Source organism: Anopheles bellator, chromosome 2 (assembly GCF_943735745.2).
Source record: "Anopheles bellator chromosome 2, idAnoBellAS_SP24_06.2, whole genome shotgun sequence".
Classification (NCBI taxonomy): Eukaryota; Metazoa; Arthropoda; class Insecta; order Diptera; family Culicidae; genus Anopheles; species Anopheles bellator.
The window spans coordinates 49245659-49259186 of NC_071286.1; the positions used below are offsets into that span (position 1 = coordinate 49245659).

General features: G+C 43.0%; 1 protein-coding gene across 1 annotated transcript; it reads right to left on the reverse strand.

Moving 5' to 3' along the window:
• Positions 1-1817: 1817 nt before the first annotated feature.
• LOC131207644 (uncharacterized) lies at positions 1818-13204 on the reverse strand. Its single transcript, XM_058200265.1, has 10 exons — positions 12948-13204; positions 12059-12802; positions 10557-11984; positions 8133-10523; positions 6458-8048; positions 5198-5403; positions 4844-5128; positions 4471-4745; positions 2074-2176; positions 1818-2004 (listed from the first exon to the last, which is right to left on the reverse strand). The coding sequence occupies exons 1-10, from the start codon at positions 13202-13204 to the stop codon at positions 1818-1820; spliced, it is 7467 nt and encodes a 2488-aa protein (XP_058056248.1).
• Positions 13205-13528: the final 324 nt, after the last annotated feature.

A 13528-nucleotide genomic window follows, 5' to 3' on the forward strand; every position in this document is an offset into this window, starting at 1 on the left:
GGGATATTTCAATGTTGGATAACTCCGCCACATGTCAGTCTATTTTTTTTTAAATCAGCCAGATTTTGATACGTTAGTCGATGCCGTTTTAATCATGAATCAATTTGCGCCAAAAAGCGGGCTGAAATTCTAGCGCTCATTGAAAATAATCGTTCAACTGTGAAAACTGTTGCCGAATTTCTTCTGACTTCTTTCTGTCGGGCTATTTGAAGAGTAAGGTTTATGCCAGCCAACCGAAGACCTTTGAAGAACTGAAGCTAACATCACATTGCTTTTAACAAAATTGCTGCTATTAAAGGGTGTTGCTGTCAAAAATTGGTCAGCTTCAACTTAACGCAGTATTTTTCATAGTGCATCAAAAAATCCTGTACATGTCTCATTTTAAAGATGTGTGTCTGTACATTCGATTATATATTATTCGATTTAGTCATTTGCTCTTCATTTATGGAAATGGCGTTGAAACAAGAGGAGCATCGTATTAAGATCTTGCACCGTCAGCGCGAAAATCCGAACTACTCGCGCGCCAAGTTTACGAAATTGTTGAACGTGGCCAAATCAATGGTCACCAAAGTATTAAAAGTATTCGTAGAACGTCAGAAACATTGGATGGTGGAAGACCAGGAGACCGCAAAAACAACGAAACGAGTGATCAGTTGTTTCATGCGGAATCCCACACTCTCCGTCCAAGATGTCGCAAGCAAGCTGGAAATATCGTCTATAACCGTGAATCGAGCTAAGAAACGTACTGGTCTGGCTGTCTACAAGAAACTAGTGACTCAAAATCGCAACGACAAGCAAAACATGTCGGACAGAAAACGATCGTGGAATTTGTGCATAGAGTTGTTCACGAAATTTTCTGCGTAGTGCAGGATGGTGAAACCTATATTACGGCAAACTTTAAACAGATTCTTGAATCGGAGTACTTTACGGTAACTGGACGAGCAAAGGTGGGAGAGATTTGCAAGAACATAAAGCTGTTGAAATTCGCAAAGAAATATCTCGTATGGCAGACTATCTGTTCGTATGGTTTAAAATGTGCCATTTACATCGCGGTCAGTACCATCACCATCAAGCAGGAAATGTATATCCGAGACTACCTAAATGAACGTCTTTTGCATTTACTAAAAAAATAAAAAGGTTCTTTTCTGTTTTGAATGGATTTAGCATCTTGTCATTATGGGAAAAAAGGCCATGGAGTGGTATGCCGCAAACAACGTCCAGGTGGTGCCCAAAGACATGTACCCTTCCACACGCCAGAGCTACGCCCAATCGAAAAATATTGGGCCATCATCGACCGGAACCTCAAAAGGACTCGTAAAACAGTTTGTCAGTGAGATGGAATTTAAAAAAAAACTGGCGTTCTGCACCAAAGACAGCGACCAAGAGAACTGTGCAAGAGTTGCTGAAAGGAGTAATACGAAAGGTCCGGCAATTCGCATTCCTTAAGACGGAGGGTCGAATGATAAGCTTTCAAGAGAAATATTACTTAATTTTTTAATAAAATGTTTGACTGATTTACAATTGTTTTTGTTTGACTAATTTTTGACAGTAGCACCCTTTATGCCCGAAATGTTGTCAAACTAAACTAAATCTTGTTCGTTTGCCAACATCGACAGAAAACGGTTATCCAACATTTAAATATCCCCTGTCGTGATTACGCACCCTGAATATATATACCGATAGCGAGGGCGAGATTCAAATAATTGATGTAGTGGGAACATACGTTTGCGGTTTTTACTTGTTTTTGTTTTGTATAGGCTTAAAAATTGTTGCAGCTATGGTAAATTAGGATAAGAACCGTGAAATAAATTCCTAGTTTAAACGAACTGGAAACGTTGTCGAACCTGTCGCACGAGCTTTTTCTTGCCTTTGTATGCAATCGTTATGTTTTCAATCAAACGAGAAAAGTGGGCTGGTCCATCGCGGGCCAACATGAAGGTGTCGCGAGCTTTGCTAAGGAAATCAATAAAATCACTGTAATGGCGCGGTGAGATGTGTGACAACCTGAAAAGATAATTGAATACAACATTGTCAAATCCTTAAATCCTTGATTAGTAATTGATTTATAGTTACCGTGAGTGAGTGGTATTCACATAAGCGGAAACGGCTGCTTCCAGCAATTGATTAAGTGGTTCTCGATCGTAACTAAGCTTGATACACTGTCTCAAATTATTTCCTAAAAGAAGTAGAATATTTAACACTAAAATATTAAAAAATTGTTTCTCGTTAACGAAAAATAGGGAAAACATTTCGTTCTTCACAACTACTAGAATTTTTCGTTTTGTATTTAATTTTTTTTGGAATAAAACAGATAAATAGTTATCCTACATTTTTTAATAGAATAAGTAAAACCGATGTTGGAGGTGAAATTTAAAAATTTGTAAGAACGTCACGTTTTTCATGAAACATGAACTACCATGATCCTTGTATATTGTTTTATGTGAAATGTAAAATGTTATGTGAAATTAGCTATCGTTGTGTCAAGAATAATATTTAGAAGGAAAATATGGTGGAACTGAACCCTATCTATAAGGTGTAGAACATAAAGCTTGCAGTTTCGATTCGACATTTGTAACCTAACTGCACAACCAAACGTATGACTATCTTAACGAAAGTATTGTCGGTAGCTATTACTTTCTCCCATCTTTCAGGTAATTCTTCGATTCCGTGTCGATAGAACTCCTCATCTTTAGGAGCGATCCAATCGGAGACCTATTTTTCAAAACTTTCATAAGAAGTTAACCTGTGCTGCCGAATTGTTGCTTGTGCAACGGAACATATGGTAGTCCGAAAGAGCAACATCCAGAAAACACCGCGTGGGGTTAACAGTGTTCATCCGACATTTTCGGGGCAGGTTGTGGCAGGTTTTGCGATGTGAGATCGTTTGTTGTCATGTTCAAAAATCAGTTTATTATGACTTTTGTCCCATTCTGGTTTCTTTTACCAAAGATTTGCTTCAAATTAAAATGAAATTAAAATGAAATAAAATAATTCAAATTGTATTAATTGTTGTCAATGGGATTGTCCATGAATAATTTCATTACATTTTAAAATATTAAAGTACACCACATCTTTCATATCCCACCATATGCACAGCATAACTGTTCCGAAGTGAATATTACTAGGCGGCTACACGAAGCGTGAAAACTAGCGTAAAATTAATTTGTAATGTCAAAACGTTTACGCTTCGTGTGGCAGCAAAAATATTAAAACGAAATGTGAAACGTGTTTACGTTCGTGTTTGTGGTCCAAGAAAATAGTAATAGAAGAGAAATTAATTGTTTTCTGAATATTTTTTTCTGTTTTTTCCGATTTTGTTACTATACCAGCAAATAAGAACTTGAATTATCCTCTGTTTGTAAGCAAAGCGTATGAAAAAAATAATTACGCTCGGGTTTACGCCTCGCGCGAGGCGTAAACGTTTTGACAGAGGCGCAGCAGTTTGGCATTAATCGTTAATGTCAAAATCATTACGTTACGCCTGATGTAGCAGCCCAGTTACGCGTTGGTTGCGATGGACCTGGTTCGCCAGGAATCCAGGAATTTATGCGTGCATACTTGTAGATACTTGTAATAACTCCACTTTACATAACCAATGACGATTCGGTACAAAACCTCCTTTCTTTTCAGCCGCAAAAGCAAAGCAGCCAGTTTCTGCAAGTTTTTTTTTGCATCTGACATGCATTCCAATGCTGCCAATTCTTCATCATCAACCTTTTCGGCTGTTCAGGTCGCTCTTGGTTTTACAAACCAAAATCGCCACTTTAAAACCGCGCAAAGCACATCCAACAGGTTCTCTCAGCAAGAGCACATCACTTTTCGTCATATTAAAGTAATCCCAGCAAATACAATTTACCAGGAACAAAACATGACATGTTCAAATGCTTAAAAAAGGTGTTGTTTACACTTTAACTAAAAAATCAAAATCTGCATATACTACATTAGACGCGTAATTATAGTAGCTATAAAACACATATTTCATAAAAAAAATATTTGTTTTATTTAGTGAATAAAGCCATCTATTGTAAAACTGCAAGAATTGAGGTCTACACCTCAACCTACAGCAGATGCGTTTTGATAAAATGTTTAAACTACATTGTAAACAATAACATTTGGCCCTGTTCATAGAACAGTCGGTAACGCTCGTCGATGTCTCGCAGTAGCAGTAATAGGGGTCCGGGGTCAGTAATTCCAGGACCAGTTGTCACGCAGCTGGCCACGGATTCGATTCCAGATAACGGTGCGACATGGGGGTTGGCTAGCGCGGTGCAAACGACTCCGCCCGTTTTTACGGCGTGTTTTTACAAGTCATTACAGAAAGCCACAGAGTTCAGACAGTTCTTGTAGTTCGAGTAGTATCACTATTCTTTGTTAATAATGTAAGTCTTCTGTCACGATGGTCTAGTGGGTATGCAGTTCACGTTTCTTTATAAATAAAGGCATAACCTCAAAATAATAGCGTAAACTTACCGCGACCATGAGCCCCGAAGTTGTGCAAACCGGGTGTAGGAACACTACATCTTCGCAAGATGTCCGATAGCACAGTGGCGCATTGTACGTTTTTAATCACTAACGGAATCATTTTAGATAATTCCGCTTTTCCGAGCGAATGGGACAACGCACAGGCCCAATGGATATCATTAATAGCCGGGTGCGTATCCTGGTTGTATGCTAGTTGCACGTTCTTCATAGCTAACATTGCCAAATTGTAAGCCCGTGCAGGATATCCACGATGTTCCATATATCTAAAATTACAAAGGCAATGTCAAATAAACAACAAACTATCGACATCAGCATAGATCCCATGTTGTATTATGAAAATAATAAATAATTGTAAACCTACCTTGCGATGGTAAAGAGCTGACTAGATGTCATAATGTGAGTGGCTGCATCGATGACAATATGATAAGCCGTTTCAAAGGCCATTGCATCGTTTTCGCATAACGTCAGAGCATTCAGCGCACAGTTTGGCGGATCTTTTGTTGCGCACTGTAAAGCTAGCGTTCGTGCACAATTTGAGAGATCGTCTTGCTGACGGAAATTGAGATTCAGTCTCATGATTGTAGAATGTGACATGATCGTGGTCGCAACCGGGCCGGTCGCTTCCGTTGGCGTAAACAAATGGTACCTGCCAGAAAAGAAACAAACCAATTCAAAAGAGCACTAACGTTACCGCATCCTCAATGTAAGCACATACCAATTTTGCATAATCGAAATAAGGGCGTCGATACCGACGTGCGAAGCACAAGTCACCAACCATCGAACCATTTCACGACGTCGCCAATTAAGGCAGGTGAGAGTCATGCGCATAACCTGGAGACCCAACTCGAAGGCCACCCCCAGCAGTGTTTGGCTTCGCTGGCCGTTATCTGGAGTAGCAAAGCGAAATGCATCCTGGGCAAGCTAAAAAGGAATTGAAGACCATATCTATAGAATATAGGTTCATAATGATGTCAGGTTCTTTCTAACACAACATATGATTTTAAAAAAAACTTCCTCTTATTCGCGTTTAAAATTTCAAATATAAAAATCAAGCTTACAATTTTAGTTTTTCGTTATTATAATATTATAACTATTTTTCATTACTGCTTGCACGGCAAAAAATGGATTCTTGTATCGAATCGTTACTGGTGATGAAACGGGGAGTTATTACACGAATCCTGGACGCAAAAAGTCCTGGATACAGCTTGGTGAACCATGTCCATCGCAACCAAAGCGAAATTTTCACTATGAAAATGTTGCAGCGGTGGTGGAATGTGAAAGGTGTAGTTTACTATGAATTTTGAAAACCTAATGAAATGATTGTTGGACAACTATCAACAATTAATGTGTTTAAAGCAAGCTTACGCCATAAAACGACAAGAATGCGATAAAAGACATGGTAAGCTGATTTTTCCACATGACCACACTCAACCACACATCGTCAACCCGATCAAAACCTATCTCGAAACTGTCGAATGGAAACTGTTATGCCTTATGCACCAGATATTTCTTCTTCCGACTATTACTTGTTCCGTTGCATGAGTAACAATTTGGCAGTCCAGCGATCCACTTCTAATAAAAGTGTTAAAAACTAGATCTCTGATTGGATCACTTCTCAAGACGAGGAGTTCTATCGACAATGAATCCCGGAATTACCTAAAAGATGGGAGTAAGTAGTAGCTAACGCCGGACAATAATTTCATTAAAGTATGTTTTGTTGTTGCAGCGTGGCTTAAATATCGAATTGTGGCCTAAATTGTCGAATAAAAACCGCACGAATTAAATCAATGTCCAGATTATTATGTTATATTAATGGTTTCAAACTGTCGATTAAATTTGAATACACATGTTACTAAATGATGATAGATAAAAAACTTGGCTAAAGTTGATAAATAAATGAATTAATGATAAAGTTCAAAAACAAATGAATGCGTAACAACAACTAAGAGCACGAAATTTAGTACACAACCCTTACCTTGAACAGATGGGAGCTGCTATGAATGTTGCGACGTGCATTTTGCAACACAGCCGATAGTCGTTTTGTATCACCTTTCGCGGCACTAAGCATCGTCGAACTAAGGGAGCATTGCTGTGTTTCAAGATGACCTAATGTCCACCAGCGCGGGTAAGGAGAATGCATAAAGTTGTTGTGCTGAAGCTCAATTCCATTCACCGATCCTTCGTTAATGTTTTCTAGTATCGGAAAGCGCATTGCCCGTAGACCAATGTCAAACGCTAGGTCCGAATGTTGATTTAGCAACGAAGCAAAAAGAAATCGTGCTAAAGTATGCATAGGCACTGACTCTGGGTGTATCATTTCACCGAGTCCACTGGTCGGGCCTGCATCAAGCAGCTGTAGACTGAGCTTGCGCAATACACCGACTAGCACAGCATCCAAATCAATACTACGCAACCGTTGGATCAGCTGATCTTGCTGCTTGCAGATCACATGTTGCGCATAAAGACCGTGCGGCATGATGCGCTGTTTGCTAAGCGCTAGAATGGCTGCCTCAAAGGCAAGCGTGAGATAGGTTTCATTACGATCAACAGAATCTGCTATCGGAAGGTGGCGATACTTTGGTGTTATTATGTTGATGTCTTCAGGTGCAGCTAAATTACCATTTCCTCCCCCTGCGATTCCAGCAGCTCCGCCTCCAGCGTCGAACGCCATGCGGTTTACCTCGTTCATCTGCACCGTCATCGCCTCGGACATTAGAGATGCCTCTGTTAGACAGTCAAAAATGCATGCGATCGCATCGAGTGGGAATTCCACTTCACATCCAACGCTACAGTCTATGCACTTTGCAAGACAGTTTGTCTTTCGATTTATCTTAATAGGATCCAACAAAACCGTCAGACAACCCGTCGTGGCAGTGCCATCATTCGATGCAGTACGATTGTGTGTGGAGCTACCGTTGCTATTGCCATCACTAGCGTTGTTACTAAAAGAATGCGGTTTTCCTTTGGCTTGCGTCAAAGGACAGTCGTCTCTGTGATGATGTCCACTCAGATGTCCTAACGAATCGCAATCGTTACCACTGAACGAAGGAGCCATGGACTGATCAAAAGATTTTGAAGACGAACCAGGTGTAACAGGTGGGAGTGTTTGTTGTTGCTGGTGAACTGACGCTGGCTGGACTGTAGAAGAGGATGATGAGCTGGACGATCCGACGCCATTTGCATAAAATCCTAAGCTGAACATGGTTGTCGACGACGAACTGTGCTTTGAGCATCCATTACACGTTCCCAGTGCAGCCACTTGGAAAGCCTGTGAAAGACCACTGCACGGAGATGGCGGGCGGGGTTGCGGTGCGAAGTTATGGTGCGAAGGATGGGGCATTGCTAGAGAGCAACAGATTGGTTTTATACAGCATGATACACTGGTGCCCATCGGTCTTGCTTCCAGCGAATGGTACACGGGGGCGACGGGAATTTGTTGTAAAGCGTCGTCTTTGTGTATAGGACAATTACACTTTGTTTGAAAGGATACGGCAGAAGACGACGATGATGTAGCTAACGAAGACGACGAAGAGGAGCTACTGGAAGACACCGACAACGCAGAGGAGCTGCCGGAAGAAATCGACGACGACGACGTTGATGACGAAAACAGCGAAAACGATGTAGGAATTGATGATCCTGATGCAGTAGACGATGTTGATGGTCCTGAACTAGTAGAAGATATATGTATAACCGATGTCGAAGAACCACCAGAAGCAGAAGCGGCTACAGTTGTGGTAGTGCTAGTTGAGGACTTGCAACCTGTAACCGTACTCGATGGATTACGAGATATTGACGGTATTGGTTGTGCTCCGCTCGTCGGCGGATGGGAATGACGAACGCTTACTGGAACAATCATTTGCGGCCCCTGTTGTTGATTATGATTGTGATGGTGATGCGAGGGGGGAGGTGCACCCGAAAATTTCACATATCGGAAATCACGACTAGAATGTGGTGGTGCCTGCTGGTGGCTGCTTCCAGGCTGCGATGAGCAATGTTGCATTTTGCGGTACACTTCCGATGTTTGTGGAAGCGGCATGGTAACGTATGCGTTACATTTTGACGAGTTACAAATAATTCCAGTCGAACGATGAATACGTTGCACGCCTCCTCCATGCAATGGTGGCGGCAGTGTTTGATTTTGTTGTCCATGATGTCCATTGAGTACTCCAGTGCTACTGCAACCTACTATTACGGCTTGCACAGATCCAGCATTATGCTTTGAGGAATTAGAGCCAACCGATTCATAGTAGCATTTGATTTGTAAACACTTAGAACAATCTTTCTTCATCGGTACTGGCATATGATCTGGCAACATTGCAGATGTTGGGGGAGGTGGTGGGGGAAGTGCAGGAGTAAACATCGGTGTATGGCGGTGAGTTTGACACTGACAACCTGGTCTTATACCTGAAGAGGTCGACGGTTGTGGCGGCTGGTTGTGAAGATGTTGTTGTTGAGGGCGTTGATGAAATATTGGCTGCTGCTGCTGCTGCAACGTGGCAGAATTTAGCGCACCGCCCACTGAAGAAGAAGGCAGTGTTGGTAGGAAGTTGATGGGAATACTGTGGCTAGCACCTTTGCTACTGCCACTTACTGACTCCTTTCCACATCCTGACTGCTGCTCATTAAATGCAAGCAACGGTTTCGATAGAAGCGAGCAATTACAACGCTGCGTCTGTGAACTGGTGGAACCAGTTTCTTGGTGTGTTTGTGGCAGTTGTTGCTGTTGAGGAATTTTAGGCTTGTTACGCAGCCAAAGTGCTTGAGCTTCTCGTTGAATTTCACGCATTGTCCGAACCACACTCACTGAAAGTCTTAAGGCGGCTTCCATGTGGCCATGGGAACGCAAAGAATCGATACGAGCTGCAGTCATTGATATCTTCTCATGCCATAGGGGCTGGCCGTCATTGTTGAAGTTGGACTTAGCACTTGGATGGTTCGTGGTAGGTATTTTACTAGAACCAGCGATTTGCACCGAATTGCGGCTCGACAAACGGTAGCTATCCGACTCGAGAATGCGCTTGAGATGCTCATTGTCCCATGTCATGCTGACGGCGTCGAGCGCTTTATGAAAGATCGTTCTTGGTGTCTTGTTCGCACTTTTGCTAACCCACGAACCATTGTTCAGCTTTAACCGCTTGCACGGTCTTCCCGCAACAGGTCCATGGTTTCCGTCACCCACGTTCACGGGTTTCACTCGACTACCGGCTTCTGCTACTTCTGGTGGTGCTGCAGTAGATTCCGATTCTAAACCATTCACCAGAGCAACTGGTTCGTCTTCCATGCTAACGCGTCTTGAACTAGTTCCAGCCTCTGAATCAAGCAACGCAGCATCTATTTCCCTCGCTTCATTTCCTCCAATATCATCTTTAGCTAGAAATACCTTGTCATCCTTCATTTCATTATGAATTGTACGTGCCATTCCACTCGGTCCAGCCAATGCATAATCATCACCCAAGACCATCTTATCACACACTGATTTCCCTTTACTTTTATCACACTCATCGCAATCGTCATCAACAACCGCCTTCTTGTCTGTCGGATCGTGAAGGGTACGATTCAATGCCGAGGGCCCAGGCGTTACGAAATTCGTCTCATGAATTTTCTGATTATTGCGCAGTCCATCTATCAGCAACGTCGAGGAACTAGAGGACGAAGAGGAGGATATTGCCGATTCTGGGATACCATCGATCCCTTCATCCCTCGCGGTAACTTTCACTGTTCTAGTTTCGTTCATCTGGTTTGCGCGACCGGCCACAAGGCTTGAATCGTCTTCCTCATCCTTAGAAAGATCGATACCATCTTGATTTGCTTCTTCGGTCTCATCGAAACTTGGTGTGGCTCCGACGGATACCGCAGCCGCCGAAGCAGCAACACAGTCGAAAAATTTCTTAGGTTTAATATCGTCCAAAAACACTGGGCGATTGCATTCACACTTATCTTCTCCGCAGATACACGGGTTCTGGAAGAATCCTACCGTTCTGTTCACTTTGGGACCACCGGAACCATTTGTACCAAGCACCACGCCACCGACGACTTGACCACTGCCGGAAGCATTAGCAATCCCAGGACGCAACGATGTATCTTCAATTCCGTCAACGTCCATCGATTCTCGCGAGCTATCATCATTTTCTGGTATCATTACCGGTAACCTATCGTCTTCAGCAACGTTCAGTAAGTTAAGGTTCATAAAATTACGTACTTCGCTATTCTCTTCGTCCCGGTTAGGTCTTTTTCGACGAACATCACCCACTACTCCAGTCCCATCGGAAAAGTTTATGTCCTGAAGAATATTGTGCACCTGATCGACATCTTCGAGCGAGTGGTTTATGCCTCGCCGATCGCCGTGTGGATCTTCTACTTCATGTACACCACCGTCGTCGTCGTTACCATTACCGTCCTCTTCTACCCCATTATCGACACCCTCTTCACCTTCTTCCTCATTCGCTTCGTCTACCTCCTCTTCAGAGTCTGAGTCAGTCTCGGAACTATCGTAATGATCATTGCCATGATGATTCGCATCCCGATTGCCATCCGCTACACCGCCACTACCACGGTTATTCATCGCCCCATAACGATGGTGAATGTGGGCATGATTGCGATGCATATTATGAACTCCGGCATCATGCGGCTGATTATTATTTTGTAACTGATGCTGCTGGTGCTGCTGCTGCTGCTGCTGGTAGTGATGATGATGGTTATAATACATCATGTTGCGGAGATTATTTTCACGAAAAAAACGATTCCTATCGCGTTCCCTTTCGCGATTCGAACGATCACGAACGCTTTCTCGACTCGATGGTGTAGTGCGAAGATCAGGATCTTCCTGAGGACACACTTCATTTTTGGACCACTTTTCTAGAAGAGCCTTCCAGTGTAGTCGTTCGGTGTGTGTCGATTTCGGATTCAGTACGATGCATACCCAAAGCGCACCCAACTGATCCCAAAGCTGTCGACACTTTTCCGTCATAGGTGTACCGTGATTCTTCCACAACACCAACCTCGGATCACTTAGAAACTGCTCCGTGATGAGCGTTAGCATTCGAGCCCCGTTTGAGTCTTGCGCTCGTAACATCTCGCGCACCTTTCCAAACAATGAGTTGAGGTGTTTGCTGCTATAATAGTAGCTACCCTGGCCAAGGTAGGTTTTCACTGCTTCACAAACCTGCGTCTCATCCAAATGCCACGAGTGATCATCATCCTTAGAAGCACCGGCGGTCGGATCTGGTGCACCGCATATCGAATTGATCTCCGATCGCTGCTGGAGTATTTCGTCCGCCAACCGCTGAGCCGTCGGTAGAACCTCCGTGTGATGTTCTGCTATCAAGTATTGAATAAACTTTTGCAACTGCTGTCGGTTCATCTGCAGTAGTGTCTCTGAAATCGGTACGCGCAACTTTACCGTGTCCGCATTTCGTATACGATAGAGCGCGAGAGCTACGACGTGATGACACCAGAATATGTCCTTTGTATCGCAGCTGCAAGTTACGGACGTTATCTTACATCTAAGCGTGAGTTGGTAAAACATAAAAAAAATTAGTGGAAAGTCATACAATTTTGCCGAATCTTCAATGCTTACCGATCGAAGCTAACGGAAACTTTGAACTTTTTGTTCTCATCGAACCCAACATTACAACCTGCACCTTGACCTTGACCTGCCAGAGAAATATTAAACGCATCTCGATGATCCAAATTGGCAGCACCATTGCCATACTGTTGCACAACGAGAGGTAACTGTTGTCCCATTCCATGTCCCATCGGGTGCGGTGCAACAACAGCTAAATGTGCCCCGGGCTGAGGTTGCGGCACTCCATTCGCTGCTGCTCCTGCGGCCGCTACCACCAAGCCTCCCTGTGGTTGTCCCACAATCGGACGACCAATCGGTGGAGGAGGTGGTGGCGATAGCGCTGGAGGCGGCGGTTGGGCGTGATGATTGTGTGGAATCTGCTGTTGTTGGTGCTGCTGCTGGTGATGATGATGTTGATGAGGATTGTGGTGAGCATGATGATGATGGTGTTGCTGTTGTTGTTGCTGATGATGGTTATGATTATGATGGTAATTGTTGTTGTAGTGATTTGGATTTGCCGTCGGTACTGGGAAGCTGGCTTCATTATTGCGGTTTCCGGAAGACGATACTAGACTGCTGTTGGCGTTGTTATTGCCATTAATATGTCGTTCATTTGGACTTGGTGGATGTGACCACACGATTCCACTCAGATGGAAGCCGACCTGAAGGACACTCTCCACGCAACCGGTTTCAACCAGCTTAAGTCCAGTGCAAAAACTAAGACTTTGCGATTCCACCGAATTAATTGTTGAAACCCTATTGAAGTAAAAATAGTGAAAAAGAGACGTAAAGTGATGCAATTTAAATAATTCCTTTATGATCGAATAATGATGTTTATCGGACAGGAAAAAGGCAAGTGTGTTGTTATTCACTCTAAACATTTTCAAATATAAAAACTCACCTCGATAAGGAACTGTACATACAAATGTCCTTTTCATTGCGTGGAAAGGACCAGAACACGATACGCCGCTGAACAGGCTCTGGTATGCGGTCGTACCGTTCTTCGATCTTCTGGAATGGCTCATTTTGTGCAACAATCCGAGCGGTTATGTCCAACAACGAGTACGGTTGATGGTACGGCCCATGGGATTTAGCCGTCGTGCTACTGCTTTTACTACAATTCGATGCTTTGGTTGGAAATCTGCTACAGCAAAACATTCTAGTGTTGCTTCAAATGGTACAATGTATCGCAACCAAAATAAGCCACGAAGGACAGTCCGCCGTTGGACGTTTTCATACAGTAATGGCCTCTTTATAATCGGTCGTAATGTTTTGGCAGTAGCAGCACTGCGCTGCACAATATATTAATACTTCATGTCGCTTCCATTTATCGCCATCTTTTCAACGTATCTACAGTCGTCCTTCGAATCTATAGAAATTATAAAAAAAGAAAAAGTTGAAATTTTTTTTTTAAATGTATTCATATCAGGCTGTCTAAAAACGTTTTTCACGATAGATGCCTTTAGTATTCGACATCTCGTG

Coding starts and splice junctions, on each gene's coding strand:
- LOC131207644 (XM_058200265.1), bottom strand. CDS start 13,204: ATGTTTTGCTGTAGCAGATTTCCAACCAAAGCATCGAATTGTAGTAAA. Junction 12,803..12,947: donor ATGTACAGTTCCTTATCGAG/GTGAGTTTTTAT, acceptor TTACTTCAATAG/GGTTTCAACAATTAATTCGG. Junction 2,177..4,470: donor CTTCGGGGCTCATGGTCGCG/GTAAGTTTACGC, acceptor TACTTCTTTTAG/GAAATAATTTGAGACAGTGT.